The sequence below is a fragment of the Pantherophis guttatus genome, chromosome 1, assembly GCF_059756535.1.
Source record: "Pantherophis guttatus breed Tessera chromosome 1, ASM5975653v1, whole genome shotgun sequence".
NCBI lineage: Eukaryota > Metazoa > Chordata > Lepidosauria > Squamata > Colubridae > Pantherophis > Pantherophis guttatus.
Window position 1 is genome coordinate 277,573,685 of NC_142063.1, and position 18,504 is coordinate 277,592,188.

The window sequence follows — 18,504 nt, forward strand, 5'->3', positions numbered from 1 at the left end:
TTTATAGCTGGGAGGAGATTTATGCCTCCATTTTTCGTGACAATAACTGCCGTGTAAAACGAAACGAAAGAGTTTGTTTCTAAATAAATGTGTTCGGTGTCAGGGGAAGCAGAAACAAAAGAGTTTAAAATAGTGTAGTTTGTTCGTTATGTTGCCTTCTTAGGGCCGCCTTCAAATGAAGGCAATATAGGAGTGCAGAAACGGGTATAAAGCTCGGAGGAGGACGGAGAGGAATGGAGGCAGAAGGGAATGAGGGCTTGTAAGAGACACAATGCAACAACTATACTAAAAAGAAATCAGCTGTCTCCCATGCCAAAGCAATCTAAAGCTGCAAAAAGAGTGTGACTCCAGTTATTATTTCCCCCATTGAACCTAACTATAAATACAGTTCATACATATCACAGACATCAGATGTTCGTTACACCTTGAAAGACAATTTTGATTTGGAGCTGATGTTATTTTTTTACAAGGAAAATGTGAATGGATTTTAAAAATTTAGTATGTAAAGTTTTCCAATAGATTATCCTGCAGTAAGCAACAGAATCAAATGTGTTTAAAAGTAAAAAGGTCATCCAATTCCCCAGTCTATAATTTAAGAAGACAAGTGAGGGGTGAGTAAGAGCCTGTTTCACACTTTGGGTAGGAATCATGTTCGCAAAAGATATACAGATGGTTCCCATATTAAATACAAAAAAAGTGTGAAGGACAAGTGTTCCTCAACACTTCAAAACGCAGGGCATCCTGGTGCATTTTGAAGTGTGTGTGTGAGTGAGAGAGAGAATATCTACTTTTCACATACCCTACAGAAAACACTAGTTAAATACTAACTTTGCAAGAAACAGACTCCAATTCAAAGCATGCTGAACTGAACGTTATGTGGGCAACCCTTCAGTTATTTCTTGTGAGAAAGACAAATCTAGACAGAATATTAAAATGGAAAGCATTCACATTGACAATAATGACACTATTATCATGGCAATCATCTTCCCAGTTTTAATACGGTTGTGAAAGCCAGACATCAGAAAAGCTGAATTAAGAAAAATTAATGCTTTGAATTGAGGTCCAGGCTGAAAAAAAATGGAGAATATCTTGGGCCACAAGAACAAAATTATCTAAACCTAGATTAAGTAGATGCAAAATGATCATTGAAACATTAATTATAAAGTTAAACTTTATCTATTTTCGATATGATAGGCAGAGAGTCCTTGAAGAAAGCTTGATAGTTGGTGAAATGGAAGCCAACTGGTCCTGGTGGCTCAGCAGACTGATAGCATTGTGATTAACACCAGCTGTCTGCAATTACTGTAAGTTCGAATCTTGCCAGGCTCAAGGTTGACTCAGCCTTCCATCCTTTCTAAAGTAGGTAAATTGAGGACCCAGCTTGTGGGGGCAATAAGCTGACTTTGTATAAGTATACAAAAGTATGAAGGCTATTGCTTAACACATTGTAAGCCACCCTGAGTCTCCGGAGAAGGGCGGCATATAAATCAATTTTTTTTAAAAATTAAAAAAATTGAAAAATAAGCTGGCAGAAAACAAGATGGCTAGATACTATTACTGATACCATGAGTATGAGTTTACAAAAATTGCTTACAGTCCTGGTGAACTGTTGTCTATCATGTCATGAAGAGTCAGAAGTAACAATAATAGAATCCCCCCTCCCCTTGTGTACTTTTCTGCATAACACTACTGAATAAAATTTAGCTTACCACAATTTAAATAGAATTTAATTTTAGTTCTACTTCATTCCAATAAGCCAATAATAGTACACTCTGTTCTAATAGCCCAGCATGATTCCACCCATGGTCACTGTCCTTTTATTTGAAGTCCCTAAGTACCCATGTGTTAGGCGCCCAGCACCTAGTAAGCCAGCCTGCAAGCATTGGTAAGTAGTACCTCATCCAAATTTCACAAGCCCAAGATCCTTGGTGTTTTATGTGCCCAGATAGAGTTTCATTCTCTGTCATGCTCCAGAGTGTTCACAATATTTGTAACACAGGTAGCCTTCTGAAATTGGAAGTCCAAGACAAGGGAAACTCCTGTAGGCATTTTGCTTTATCATAAAGCTATAAACCTGAGCAGCCTCCCATATTGGAAGGAAATCATAAGATAATTCATCACAGTCCTTAAAATTCTTTTGATGTTCAAACACGGAATTTAAGGTGATTCATACAGAATCTTTCATGATTCTGAGACAAGCTTAGTCATTTTTATACATGTATTCCTAAATAAATTTGCAGATACCTACCTCATTAAAACATTCATTCTGAAAAAAGAAGACTCCAGTACTATAGGAGCCTTAGAAAGAAACATGATTTTCTAAGAACAAGAGGAATGCCTGCATGATAGTGTTTGCCATGGCAGGCATTTTAATAAATACTTGTTTTCAAATTTATTTTTAAAAGATCTGGTGCCCATCATGTTTTAATTCATTGAAAGTTTCTACAATATAGTACTTATTTTTAGAAAACATTTCTCTGTTATTTGGGTTCTGCTGCTAACCTGCAGGAATCATTTCTTGAGTTCAAGTCATGGAGAAGAATGTATAATACAGCCCATGGTGAAACCATAGTGCATACTACTTTTATTTTTATTTTTAAAAGTTTATTTTTATTTATTTTTATTTTATTTTATTTTTAAAACGTTTTTAAAAGTGTTATCAGAATTCTAAAAGTTATTCTGATATAACAAATAATATTCCATTTATTCTTGGCATATTTTCTGAGTGCTAATTATGCTAAAGGCAAGTCACTGGTGCATCAGTTAAGGAATAAAAATGCATGATAGAGAAACAATGCATTTTTTCTGTTTTACCTTAAATCCTTGTAAGGGTTTGTGTTATCAAATTTCAGCAACTTCATTTTAAGCCCTTATAGGAGTGATTATCTGCAGAACTTTAGGTTTGAAATTGCTACAAAAGGCTATTTTTATATGTTATAAAAGGCCAAAAAAAAACCTCTTACAAAGCATCTTGTAAACTATTGCTTACATGGAGGTTTGTGCAAGCATTAAAGATCCTTATTTATTTAAAAAAAAGTGGGGGGAGCTAAATAAACAGTTTTTATGAGAACAAGGTCATCTGCAAACTTTCAGATACATTTCAAAAACCATGTCTGGAATTCAGGAGTTGAAATCTGGGGTTACTAAGGCTGTCAAAGTAAAAAGCCATAATTATTTAAATTATATGCAAGGGCAAAAACTAGCAGAATGAAATGCCAGATCTGATTCACAAATAATGTCAGGCAAGACATTTTCAAACAATTGTTTCTTAGACTGTAGATTATGGCCTGACCATATAAATCATTAAATAATAATGGATTGTACATCACACTAATGAACAAATCACCTTTTTGACTGACATCATTTATGAACTAGGCTAGTGTACTAGTTATATCATTTCTCAGTTCCTGCATGATAAATCTAGTAAAAAAGTGAACTAACAATTAATTAAAAGGCACACATGTTCATGAAGTACAGTTTGCTTTATCCAAATTTAATCTATAGCTAATGAAAACTTGTGTCTTTTTTTAAAAAAACTATTGGTCTAGCAAGATGGGTAAAGATAATGTTTATAGTTTTAATAGATATATGCATTATGCTTTTTTATTGCTGTTTTATTGTTAATTGAGTTTGATACAAGATGGGAGGCTATTTAAATTTTTAAATAAATAAAATTAAATGCATAAATTCAAATAATTTTGGTGGAGAGCACCTACTAAATTTATCAAATTCTCCCAAAAAAATTAAGCATTTAAAACTCTAGTTTTAAAAAATTTGAGATGGTTATATGTATAGAAGAACAAGGTGGATTATAATCTAATAATGAATTAAACACAAACACTGGTTTTTATATAAACCTTTGAAATATTTTAATTATATTTTTACATAACAGATGAGCAAAAGTTATCACTAGTGCTTGAAGATTTAGAATATGTATGTCCAGGAAAGTATCCATAAAAATATGTTTATGTTACATAACATATTGCAGCATATATACTTCTGAATTAGCGCCCTTAGTGTCCTTTTGGTACCCAAAAAGGCAAGCCAGAATTTTCTTATCACTGTGATATGGTTCATAAATTTGGTGCATGAGCATACGTAGCAGCCATTCGTTGACGTCATCAAAGGTCTACTTGCTGATGATAAAGTCATACATGTACTTCAAAATCTAGCAAAACCAAAGAGGCTTCACAGTCCACTCTGTACTGAAAGTGCTTCATAATTTACCAAAGCTGAGAAGCCGACAGAGCTGTCAACCAGCTGCATAACTGCTGAGGAATGAGTAGAACATAGGAAGCTTCAAGCGCTGTTGGTCCTTGCGACACCAAGAGATCACCGTTCCTTCGTTATTTGCGGTGTACAAATGATGGCCATCACACGAAAAGGTAAGGCTATAAAGTTTTCAAAAAGACACAAATAAAAACAAGTCTGTCAGATAGCCTATATCCTAAGGTATATATCATTAAATGGGGAGAGGAACAAAAAGAAAAAGAGAAAGATATAGCCTATAAATGGGCTAAAATTTCACTAAGTCTAGCCCGTCCTACTTGGGCCAGCAGGGAGGACTTACTGTGGATCCCTTTGGTCAAAAAATTCTGACTGTCAGGATCTAGAAGAAGAGCCATCTATTACATTGTGTAAGAGCCTGAAGACCTGGCTCTGCAAATTGGCCTGGGGACTCAATGGGGAAGTTCAATTCTGAGGTGATGGCTATACTGATAGCAGAGTCCACTCCCAGCTCCCTGCACTCTACTCCCCACTCATCCATTTTTTTTTTAATTAATCATATTGATGTTTTTTCTTTGTTTTCCTTTCCCTTGGTTTTTTATTGTTCTATTTCACTTTCACTTTGTTTAAACTTCCTTTTTATTTCTTCAGGGTTTTTTTTTGGTTATATGCTGTCTAGAGTAGTCCCATGGTGAGATAGGTGGCAAATTAATTTAATAATAAGGACAATACAAATGCTAATCTTACTCATTTTCTGCATTGAATATATATATTTCTGCTTACATTGAATTTTATTGTTTACAAAAAATATCTCTCTACAGCAAACTGGCATGTAAGCAATCACATATGCACCATCTAGTGTAGCCTGTCAAACCTTACTGATGTGATCTGGAACCCCATGGAATAGATGTGCAAAAATTTACTTGAGGAAATATAAAGCATACAGGTAGTCCTCACTTATTGATTGTCTCATTTAACAGCCTTTTATATTGGGGAGGCCAAAGATAAATTTAATTTCGTTTTAAAGTATTTTAAGATTTGTATTGTGTGTTTTTAATTTTGGCTGTTTACTGCCCCGAGTCCTTCGGGAGAGGGGGCGGTATAAAAATTTTAAAAATAAATAAATAAATACTGTGGTATAAAAAGATAGCTTTGCAACCATTCCTCACTTTCATAACCATTGCAACATGCCACAGTCATGGGATCCCTATTCGGGCATTTGGCAACTGGTTTGTCACAAGCAGAATTAATACAGAAGGTGGGAGTAAAATCATAAGTCACAATCATGCGATGTCTTGCGTAATAACTGCGATAATTCACTTAACAACCAAAGAGGAAATGAGATAAGCCCACCATGGTCATTTGATATTTGGCTTAGCAACCGTGACAGTTAGCGATGGAGTTGCTGATCCTAATTGCCATTACCAAGCAAGGACTTATTAGTGCAAGATGTTATATTAACAATTTTCTAACCTTTCCCCCTTTGATTAATTCTTCATTTTAACAAGGAACACATTATGGGGATAGTTTAATGTCATATTAGGCAGTGGGCACTTTCATTAAAACCAAAAGTTATTAAGTGCTACTTCCGAAAGAGAAACCTTAAGGGGACTCTAAAGATACGCAAAGCACTCCAACAATTATATTAACTTTTTGGAAAAGGCATAAAAATAATTGCTAAATGCTACCAAACGATCATTTTTTTACCTGACAATTGGTTTATTTGATTTAGAAAATGTAATTTCTCGGACAGGTTTCAAATCCCATGTGCTCCACAATCTATAGAAAAAAGACAGAATGAATGCTACTTTGTGCAACTTAAATGACAGAAATTGCTTTTATATCCTGCCATGATTTTGGCTCATGTTGCAGATTTGCATAATCTGTTGAATTAAAATTGAAGAAAACCGAATGTAATATTGAAAAACATGATTCTGATGCACTAATGCATACAATACATACATTTTGTTACGATTTTTACATTTTATTGTGACAGAAATCAATTTGAGAGAAGGCCTGCTGTGCTGGAAGAGATCAAAACCCTTTTATTATATCATCTTATTTCCAAATGTGTCAGTTTTACCATTGGTAAAGGTTTGCCATCACTACCTCCATGATGGCAAACCTATAGCACATGTGCCAGAGGTGGCATGCAGAGCCCTCTCTGTGGGCACGTGCACTGTCGCCAGTTGCTCTTCCGGGTTCCGTCGCATGCATGTGTGCCAGCCAGCTGGCTTTTGCACAAAGACCAGCTGGCCGGCGTACATGCACGCGACAGAACCCGGAAGAGAGCAGCTGGCCAGTACGCATGCGTGCCAGACCAGCTGGCATATGCATGTGACGGAACCCAGACGTGCAGCTGGCAGCCATGCGCATGCGCATGGGCCAGCTGCTCTCTTCTGGGTTCTGGCACTCCAGTGTGCACGTGCACTCCAGTTTCAGCACTCGGTGCCAAAAAGGTTAACCATCACTGGTCTACCCTGAACAAAAACATTTTTCTAGTTGTTTATAGATAGGATCCATCATTATAATCAAGCAAATTCCCTTTCACCAAAGTTCTGTTTTATCTTCTGAAACTTTATTGTAATAAATTATTCCTGGATACAAAGTCTGATTTAAATCTTTTCATTAAGCGAAACAGTCCCCATATTTGATCTCACAAAATTACTACAAGACATCCACAGCATTCAGAAGTTCATTAGGTTGCTCATCTTTCATTACAATATAATGATTCATGATAGACATCATCCCACATTGCACAAACGAACCAGTCACTAAGCATAATCATTTATGGGCATAAATCAATTACGAAAACACCCAAAACTAAAATAGAGAAATTTCAACCATCCAGATATATTTTTAATATTTGGCTGGCTCTATAAATGCTTGCCTTTCCTGCCCTGGAATTATTGATTTAGAAGTCAGGGCTGATACTAGCTGATAGATGTTAGACACAGCTAGCTACTTCACAATTCCTTGACTGGGATGCTAGCTAGTTCACTGGAGCGGACGCTGCCTTGTGCTCTGCCTACGCCTTATTTCTGAAAAAAAGACCACATTCTGAGGTCCATGCTAGCATCTAAAAGGACTGCCTTGGCACAACTTCACAATTCTTTGGAGGCATTGACTATGAGGCTGCTGGGATAATCTCCTGCATCTTCTCCTCTTATTCGTTTGAAGGTCTTATTTTCTTTCCTGCATAAGTACAAGGAGAATCAACAATAGGTGAAGAATGAGGAATAGGAGGATTTATTTGATGGGCTTCTGGTCCACCTCTCTTCTTCAAACAAAAATCTCGGTTATCCATGAGCTAAATTATTACAGTTTATCACTGTCAGGCTTCATACCAGAGTCCATAGCAAATCTGGACCCTACGGATATTTTAACCCCTTAGTTAAGAATAGGCTTACTCAGCAGAAGACTCTCAGACATCATTCAACAAAATTAAAGTTTTTATTATACACAGGAATTAAGTTATGTATGCACATTACATTTTGCCCATTGCAGGGCAATGTATGTATTACGTATGCACATAATTATGTACGCACATTACATTTTGCCCATTGCAGGGCAAAAGAAGTCAAAGACATTATATTCATCTATTCTCCAGAGTTCTTAGGCTCATAGTTTTCCAGGTTAACATATGATGGTTTACTTAGTGATCTTGTATATTCAAACATATTTTCATAGTGTTTCTCTGCTTCATCTGGTTGCTACCTCATCAGATTCACTTACAAATGCCTTAATCCAGGAGTCTCCAATCCCCAGGCTGCGGCCCACTACAGGGCCAAGGGCTATTCAGAACTGAGCTGCGCAAGAAGCATGCCGGCGTGCATGTGTGCAGCTCAACTCGTGCATGCGTAGAGCTCAACTCGCTTGAGCGGTGGGCTGGCGCACACATTCATGGGTATGCAGCTCCACTTTGCAGTCGAGCAGCGTGCACTGGCCCGCCGTTTGCATGAGTTGAGCTGTAGCATGTAATATCACTGTGCTTGCACAGCCCAGTTCCCCTCCCCATCAGCCGGGCCAACAAGCCACAATGGTTGGTGACCACTGCTTTAATCTATGTCAATATAGTGCATATACAAGAAGCCCTTGATTACTAATCACTCAGTTAGCAACCATTCAAAGTTACAACAGTGCTAGAAAAAAAAACAAGTGGTCCTCAAAGTTGCAGCCACGGCAGTCTCCCCTTAGTCATGTAATAGCAATTTTGGTACTTGGCAACTAGCACACATTTGCAACAGTTAGGGCATCCTGCAATCACCATTTGTGATCTTCACAACTGACTTCCAACAAGCAAAGTCAATGGGGAAGGTGGCAAGAAGCGACAAGTCACAGTCATGTAATGTGTTTAATGATCCACTGTGATTTGCTTAACAACCATAGCTGGAACTGACAAACTTACATAAGTTGAGTGACAAACTTACGCAAGTCAAACTTACATATGACATTGCACTTTACGATTGCTTCAGTGAGTTGCCAGTCCCAATTATAGTTAGTAAGTGAGGACTACCTAAACCTCTTGGTGGAATGCAAGCAATATTATGTTTGCCTGTGATGTAGCCTTTAGATTAGAGACCCAACTTTACTTAAAATAGCATGAGCATATTGCTTTAATTATGAATGAAACACTAAAATGTATGTCAGGAGAATTATGTTAATATTTCCTTTTATAAAGAGAAAGATAGTAATATTGAATGTACAAACTAAAGAGATTTATAGTGCTTGGTAAAGCATTTGCCAATATTCTGAATGGAAAGGTCAAGAGGTGAAAATAAGCAAAATTTGGGAAACAAAGTATGGTTTTATGCAAAGATTTTTGCTTTTCAACGAACTACAGAAATGTACAAATGTGAGAAAATAAGTTTAGTGAACATTGTTGCTTTGAAGAAAGTATGGTAAAGTGAATAGATTTGAATTACAAAATCTCTATGTATATGGAATTGAAGGTTGGTTGCTGAATGTAGTAAGAGTGATAAATGATGGAGGTAAAACTTCGACAAGTATAAATGCTATTTTGTGTAAATGAATCAGCTCCAAGCAGGAAGTAAAATAAGAATGTGTAATGTTCCCCAATGTGTTTACAGTCCTCAGGATGCCCATACATCTGAGGAAATGAGCTACAGTGCGTGAAAGTCATGCCATTTAAGGGCCACAATTATTAGCCTTTAAGATTTTCAAAGGTTCTTTGTTCTTTGTACTGAAATTAAACTATAAAAATAGAATCTTTGTAGAACAATGAAGGAAAAAGTTTTCACTACACCATAGAACAAAACCAGAAAGCAGCCACATATACCTTAAAATCAGATACTTTGGGGTGAAAACAATGCACACCTTAAATAGTATCCAAAAATGCATTATAGTTTTATAAGTGACATATATCTCTAAAAACAAAAATACCCTATTAAAATCACTCACCTCACAACTCCATTTTCTAGCCCTCCAGCAATCACATTGATAGAGATTCCTTCAGGCTGGTTGGAGAAAGCAACAGAGCATATGATTTCTCTGCAATGCACATGTCCCACCAGGTCACCATTGACTGTCCAGAGTCTGAGGTCACTACCACCACCAACTGAAATATAGTCAAATTATTGAGTAAGCGAAATAAAATCTACAACACGATTAAACAAAGTAACATATAGGATCCAAATAATTCTACTAAAACAAAGAAAAGTTTATAGTCATATGGAAGCAATGAACTGTATACCACCATCTGATAGTAACTATGTCTACAAGATGCAATGAAAATGGTTATAATTGGTTGATATAAAGGTAAAAGTTTCTCCTGTCCACTCGTTTCTGACTCTAAGGGTGGTGCTCATCTCCATTTTTTAGCTGAGGATGCCAGGGTTGTCTAAGACATTTCCGTGGTCATGTGACCAGCATGACTATATGCCAAGGCACATGGAATGCTGTTATCTTCCCACTGAAGTGGTACCTATTTATCTACTCACATTTGCATTATTTCGAACTGCTATGTGAGCAGAGCTGGGGCAAGTAATAAGAATTCCCCCCATTGCATGGCACTCAGGTCTTGAACACGGGCTGTCAGTTTTCCAGCTGACAAGCTCAGTGTCTTTAACAGCTGAGCCATCACACCCTCAATTGAGTAATATAATCATCACTAAAAGACAAAAGATGTCACTGGATTTTGCGAAGACTTTTTGTCAATGGAAAAATAAAAACTTTCATTTGAGGATATAAGAAACACTTGAGAAATTATACTCATGTGAAAAAATAAATATACCCCATTTAATTTTTTTTACTTTTTCCACATATTTCAACATACAGAAATCTGAACTTCATTTCAACAATACTAATTGATACATGGGATATAATATAACAAATATCATGCACCATTTACATTTTGTAGTCTATTATATAATGGTAAGTAAACATAAATAAAATTTCCCATGTGGAAAAACCTAAGTACATTCCTACATTATCACTTCTTCAGATATCTAAAATTAGAATCCATTGCACCACATCAGGTGCAAATAATTAGAACACTGTTAGAGAGGATCTGGGAGGAACCTGTCTTATTTAAAATTCAAGTATTTAGTCTGATTTGTTCTTTGTTCTTTTAGTGTGTGTTATTATCATGCCTAGATTGAAACAGCTCTTTGTGGTCTTCAGAAAAAAGATTATAAATCTCTAAGAAACTGCAAAAGAATTTTAAAAGATCACAAAACAATAGGATATCAAACATTCCACTGCCTAGAAGATCATCTACAAGTGGAGAACTACCAACTTTTCACATCAGGCCAGGCCAAGTAACTCTCACACCACTGATCTGCATGACTCTACCATTAGAAAGAAACTACACAAATTAGGTCTACATAACAGTATGCCAAGAAGAAACTTCTGTTGCCCAGAAAGAACATCAAAGCAAGGGTAAAGTTTAATCATGAACATCTAAGCCAGGACTTCTGGTGCCAGGACTTCTGGTACAATGTACTCTGACCAGATAAAGCAAACAGATATTTGACCATAGTACCAAAAGACATGTTGGCAAAATCCAAAGATATTTCAGGAAAAGAACCTGATATTAGCAGTAAAGCATGTGGCAGAAATGTTATGATATGTGACTGCTTTGCTGCATCAGGGCCTAGGTAATTAACCATCATAAAATCCATTATGAATTCTTTATTCTACTACAGAGTCTGAGGGTAATATGAGACCATCTATCAAAATATTGATGCTCAATTGAAAGTGGACTATGCAATATGAAAATGACCTTAAACATTCCACTGTATCCACCATGAAATGGCTGAAAGAAAACAAAGAAAAAGAAATTGAAATCTGGAATAACCAAGTAAAAGTATAGATCAAAATTCCATGGGGTGCTTTATAGAGATTTGAAAAGGGCTCTGCTTGCAAGGAGCATCTCAAATATCACACAACTGAAACAAATTCTCCTCTCAGGATGCTGCTATAGAGCACTGCATGCCAAAACAACCAGACATAAAGATATTTTCCCCTGTGCCATCACTCTGCTGAACACTTAATTCCCAGAGCACTGCCTCATATCTCTTATTTTCTCATCTTCTCATCTTTCCTACTATCTTCTATTTGTTTCTTATAATTTATCAATTGTTGTTTGTAATTTATGATTAATGATTATAATTTATGATTATGATTTATGACCTATTACTTGCTGTTTATATTTACACTGTGAGCTTATGCACCGGAGACAAATTCTTTGTGCATCCGATTTCCTTGGTCAATAAAGAATTCTATTCTATTCTATTCTATTCTATTCTATTCTATTCTATTCTATTCTATTCTAATCTAATCTAATCTAATCTAATCTGCTCTACATCTTTAATGTTGTTTCAATGATATATATCCACATATGTTAAAAAGATTAAATAATTACATGGGGTATACTTTCTTTGTCATATTATTGTATTTATATGTGGAAAACCACAGAAATGTTCAGAATGAGTTTCCTCAAAACACTCTGAAAGAAATAGTTATATTGGTGGTGTGCAGACCTTCAACATAATTTACTGGGCTATTATTCTACAGAATTAACACAGCCAATTGAACCTCTTTGTTCAAGCATCACTTGAAGTTCATTTAGCTTCCTGTGTTTTTTAGGAAATAGAGAGATTGGGAATCTCTTACTGCTACTCTAGCAGTGGTTAAGGCTCCAGGCCAGAAAGCAGTCAGTTTCAACTCCTGCCAAAGCCATGAAAGCTGGCTGGATGACCTTGGGTCAGTCACTCTCTCTCCATCCAACTCACCTCACAGGGTTGCTGTTGTGAGGATAATAGGAGGAGGAAGGTGCGTTGGATAGGTTTTTTCAACTTGAGTTATTTGTAAAAATAATAAAGGCAGGATACAAATAAATAAAAATACTACTTTTGGACTAGGACTCAAAAATATCTTTCCAGTTTTGTGCCACCACATGCACAATATGTCACCATTCCCTAAGTTTGTATACTTATTTATTCATCATGTTTTATAATACAATTTTTATTCTCTTTTATTATCTGTACTTTTATTTTTCTTTAGATCTTATTATACTCATTTTTCTGTATATATGTGCACATACGTGTGTGTGTGTGTATACTCAATTTACAACAATTCATTTAATGACCAAAGTTACAACGGCACTGAAAAAAGTGATTTATGACAATTTTTCACACTTACAACCATTGTAGCATCCCCATAGTCATGTGATCAAAATTCAGATGCTTGGCAACTGACTCATATTTATGACAGTTGAAGTGTCCCAGGGTCATGTGATGAATTTTTGTGACCTTCTGACAAACAAATCAATGGGGGACCCAGATTTACCTAACAACTATGTTACTACCATAACAACTGCAGTGATTTACTTAACAACTGTGGCAGAAAGGATGTACTGTAATATGGGGCAAAAATTCACTTAACTGTCTCACTTAGCAACATTCATTTTGGGCTCAATTGTGGCCATAAGTTGAGGACTACATATGTGTGTGTGTGTGTGTAGAGAGAGAGAGAGAGAGAAATAAATAAATAGATATATGTTACAGTTCTATTATTGCATATTTTACTTTATCTGGCTTTATAGCTGTAATAAATGATTTGATCTGATCTGATCTGATCTGATCTGATCTTAATCTTTGAAAATAGTGATGCAACAAAGTTACCATAACAATTTATTATTATGGTAGAGAAAAGATATCCTATACTTGAAAAGTCCTCTACCTTGCTCTGGTAAGAAGGTTGAAGATTTTAACCTTGATTAAGTAGAAAGCAGCTAATGTCCAATTTCAGATTACAGGTGAAGAGAGTGCCAACAAAAATTTAACGGAAAAAGAGAAAGAAAACATATAGCATTGCTGTAAATTGTCTATGGTAGATATCCCCACCATAGATATGAGGTCTTCACATTCCAATCCAAGAAAAGCATTTGAGAAAATCAGATATAATGGTATAAATGATGGCTATTAAGAAAAATTTCAAAAAAATTGGTAAGAGTTGGGAAGCTATAGTAACTTCCAAAACACTCCCCGCAAGAATGAAAAGAATAAATACTTGCCTCTTAAGCATTATTAAGGTTGAGATCACGAAGAACATTAATATCTACCTGGAGCTAACTTGAGCTCAGTCAGCACTGGTTCTGTTAGCATTTAGAAAAATTGCCATGAGTTGGCTATTTAAAAAGCCTTTGGATATGATAAGTGATTTCCTCTCTGAACTATGGGATTGCTATGCTTTCAAGAGTGACATTCCTCAGTACAGTGGAGGTAAGACCTGTTATTATTATTGCGGGATTTTTATTGCATTATTATTATATACTGTTTTAATCCTTCCATTGTATGTACCTAAAAAACCCAAATAAATAAATAAACAAACACCTTCAGATATCTCACAAGCAGAAAATCTCTTCTTCTAACTCTAGCAACACAAGCCTCCTGAATCAACTTGCAAATACATATTATAAATCCACAGCAAAATGGAATAATAGAATTAATATTGCGCAAAAGGCCAAAACCTCTACTTTAATAAACTTCTTCCAGCAAAAGTATGTCAAGAAAAGGCAAGCAGTGCAGCTCAGCTAAAAATTCATTTGCAGTCCAGTGAGCGTTAAAATCCTTATCCATCTTATCAGAGCAAAGAAGAGCAATCAAGTATGAGATTCTCTGCTCTCCGCAATTTGGAAAAAAAAAATCAGAATGTTGTTTACAGCTTTAGGAACCAAAATGAATTGGATGAAATAATTTGACAATTTTGGCCCCAATAAACAGGTCACTGCAGAAGATAAGATTTTAAGAACATAAGCATAAACTTTTTTAAAAAATAAAAACTTTGACTCAATAGAGGAAACCGGTTAAAAATAATATTTACAAGTCTCATATTGCATTCTGTGGGTCCTTCTCCCTTGACTTATGTTTAATTTATGATCAAAACTATCTTGCAAGCAGGATAAATGAATAAGTATCATGGTTCTATTAATATTAATATTCCAATCAAAGGAACAGATTAATAATTTTTGATCTGGCGGTCACATATAGAGTCCTTGAATGAGTCATGTTAAGGACAAGAGTACGGAAGCTTCTCTTTGGCTTCTATACTGTTTGCAACCATGCAGATGGGTGAGATAAAAGGCCGCTGCTGGAATGTGCTTGTATAGGAAAGTATGGGATGACTCTTTTATAATATTAAAAGGTTGCAATAAATATTTTCAGATGCTAGGGACTTTCAGATAAGTCTGGGTAAATTCACACTATCTGCTGGATCCTTCTATTTTTAGAGACATCTATTCTGCTCATTTTGAGAGAGGGAGAGAACACAACATTTATTTGCTTCATTTTTTTCATCCACAGTTAATGAACATTTTAATGTAATCCCTATGCTGCCAATTATTTCGCATCTGGAGGCCAGAAGAAGATATAATTTCAACAAAAGCAATTTGGTTTTTATTTTCCCCATGCTGTATCTTAGTTAACAAATGTAATGTCATAGCCAGAAAAATGAAACTTTTAAAACATAATTTTGAAGCCACAATATCACCTAAATGTGACTCGGTACATCTACAAAACATTCTCATAAGAATGCAGTAATCATCTTGCTAAAATTCAGAAACATTACAGGGTGTTTGGTGAAGATTCCAAATGAAGATTCCAAAATCTCAGATCTAGACAGAATGTCAAAGCCATAGAGTGCCACTACATAAGATATAGCATGCAAACTATGACAAGATGGACGATCAGTCTGAATTAATATAAGATCGTTTCCTATTCTTGCCAGACCTAAAATGGAATTTATTTATTTATTTATTTATTATTCAAATTTCTATACCGCCCTTCTCCTTTCGGACTCAGGGCGGTGAACAGCCAAGATAAAAACATCTATACATAACATCACAGTTAAAAATAAAGTTAAAATAATTTATAAATTTGGCCCATAATTTAAAACTTGTCAATTAAAATCAATATTCTTCAAAATATTTGTTTTATTAATTTATTTACTAGAGATATATTTCTGAATTCAACTGAATTTATTCAATTGAATCACTGAGCAAGCGTTTAGATCATTCTAATTTCAACTACAATAGTGAGATCATTTACTGGATTTCTATCACTGTGGAAAACTCTGTGGATCAATGTCAAACTCAATACTCTTGATTCCAGATGTACAAGTTCTTGAAAAATTCCCTACTCTGCTAAAAAACATAGTGATGGATGAAATAAATTCAAACCAGAGAGCTTGGAAAGCAGCTGTCAGTACTGAATTGATATATGTTTATAGAAAGAATTTGCTGTCTTAATATAATAAAAACAATTTTACATGTTGGTGCAATTACAGGATGGTCTTGGTTTGGGAGCATTAACTCAAAAACTAGACATTTTACAGTTTTAAGGTAAAGGAGAGGAGAGTTCCATAAAACTGAAACTGGAAGGTGTTCTTTTTCTTTCCGATAAAGCACGTTTGCATATTCTTAGAAGTGTGGTTATGCTTCTTCAAATAGCTATGCTATATAGGACGGATGTCAAACTCGCAACGTCACATTGCCTTCAAGTGACATATCGCTACGCGGAGCTGGGGTGAGCATGGACTGCGCATGACGCATCCAGCCTGCGGGCCGCCAATTTGACACCCCTGCATATAGCTTTGAAGCAGCACCAAAGGTATGCAAAAATATAACTCCACTACCATGTAGTGGTAAACTGGATTTTTGCAGCCCAGATATCATATGCTTATCTATAGAAGACTCCTTCATAGAGAATATAGTAAAAGGCGTAATGAATTCAGACTTGATCCATTGAGAGAGTGTCAACCCTGAGTCGAAATCAAACAGAGAATTCAAAACTTTAAGAAGCTCTAGGATCCAGATCCAATAAGTCAGTATATAAATAAAGAACAGGCTTTTTCAGAACAGGAAAGAGTATTTCTAAAGGGAATACCAATAGCAGCTTGATCATGGTAGACTTGCTTTGATTAGCTTTACAGTAATTTATGACCAACTACTGTTGGGAAAAGAGATTAGGTTAACACATTGTGCTAAGCTGTTGTTTATTTTAATAACACTGTACTTCACTGAATAAATCATACAGTTCTGGTTCAGACATAATACTATAAGATGTGGTTTACAAATCGTAACCAAACAAATACCACTCTGGCTTAGCACATTGTTTCCAAAGTGCAAATTATGACCTTCAATGGAATCACTTAGAGGACAGAAGGCCTACCAGTTTGATGCAAATATATGCGAAGCAAGGAAACTGCTTCAGGCCCTTTATGAAGCCCGAATGTTTTTTCATGTTTTTTCAATGCTTTGCTTTTGTCTTTTTAAGGGACAGCAATTATACCTGGAGAGCATGAGGCTTCAGTAAAAACTCTGACCATCTGACCTGATCCTTAGCCTGAAGAGGAAATTACAATGGAGAGGATACTGCCCATTATGCTGCAGGGAGGAGGAAATTATAAAAGGGGACCAGCAGTTTACAAGCACAGATCAGCGAGCTAGAAGTGACAGAGGAGAAAATGGACTGAGGCTGTTATCTCTGGGCAGGATCAACTGGGAGAAAAGAGCAAAAGCGACTTGAAGCTTGCAAGGGATCAACATTTGAAGAAAAGGTATGCAGAAAGAGAAGGTAATGCAGGAAAATACTTTTTGCTCTTCCTTCTCTGGATCTTGGTGAATGAGCTTTGATAGCTGTCTTAATGAAACCCAGATTTCAGGAACTACGCATAAGTAAACATTAAACAGCTTGTCCCCAATAAAAATATATTGGGGCTATGTTTGTTTTCAATAAAAGAATGTTACAAGTTATATGGCTCTATCATTGTTTTATTTAATATGTACATTAAAATTTAAGTATTAAAAGCACCATATATTGTATATGTATTTCTTGCACAAACCTAACTCCAAAAAATGTTTATTTGGAGAGAAATAATTGCATAAATCCATGCATCATTTAAGGAAGTCACAGGTCAGTGACTGAATCCAGACAGCATCTGGTTCTAAGCTCCTATCTTAATCTTGTTACTGATAACCTAAATTGAACTGACATATGATGAATCTAAATTTATCTGTTTGTCAAGGAAGCCCTTAGCTTTTAGTATGAAATGGTGCCTCCTAAAGGTTTGGGTAAATTGATTCTACACTGACATGACTGAATTCAGATTTTGCTTCCCCTCAAAAGTCTGCCCCATATAACCCATTTATATAGTGGCACAATTGGGGAAATTAGATTGTATTTTACAATTTCACCAAGGATCATTAAGAAAGTAGGTTTAGCTCCTGAATCAGTTCTGATTTGCTGGCTAAACCCAGGATATCAAGTATAAAAGCATTTTTATGTTTGGGCATAGCAGCAGACAATCTGCTCAAAGGGACTGGCTTTCCATAATCCCCCTTATTATTTGAAACTGAGGGTTGTGCTTGAGAAAAAGAAATTTCTGAGCAGAAAGCTGAGAGAAACTTCTTCAGTAATCTTTTGTGTAACAAGTGCGGAATGTGCACTGAAAGCCACCAAGTTATTGAAGCAGATAAAATTTAATTTCTTTGGCTAGATTGTTTGTAGTGATTTTAGCTGGAATTTCTTTGTATGTTTATTTCCCTATTGTTTTTCCCTGAATTTTTCTTTTCCCAACAAATCCCATTTTAGAGTTGTGGTTTCATTGGTTTAATAAGTAAGTCTCCTATTAAAACTACACGAGACTGCATGGCTGCACCTTGCATTTAAGGACTCGTACATGGTTTGTTAAGTTATATATTTTTGGGCTTTCGGGTCAAAGCATCTTTCTTTCTATTCTTTTAGGACTGTTAGG

At 35.7% G+C, this 18,504-nt stretch overlaps 1 protein-coding gene across 1 annotated transcript in view; it reads right to left on the minus strand.

Annotated features, from left to right (window-relative positions):
- Positions 1-3,844: 3,844 nt before the first annotated feature.
- The window catches only part of LYST (lysosomal trafficking regulator), a 97,321-nt gene continuing 82,661 nt past the window's right edge, over positions 3,845-18,504 (minus strand). Inside the window, exons 51-53 of the mRNA XM_034428301.3 lie at positions 9,649-9,805; positions 5,935-6,006; positions 3,845-4,391 (exon numbers count right to left, since the gene is read on the minus strand). Of these exons, the coding sequence (XP_034284192.2) occupies positions 4,253-4,391; positions 5,935-6,006; positions 9,649-9,805 (368 nt within the window). The 3' untranslated portion in view covers positions 3,845-4,252. The remainder of the gene's footprint in view (positions 4,392-5,934; positions 6,007-9,648; positions 9,806-18,504) is intronic.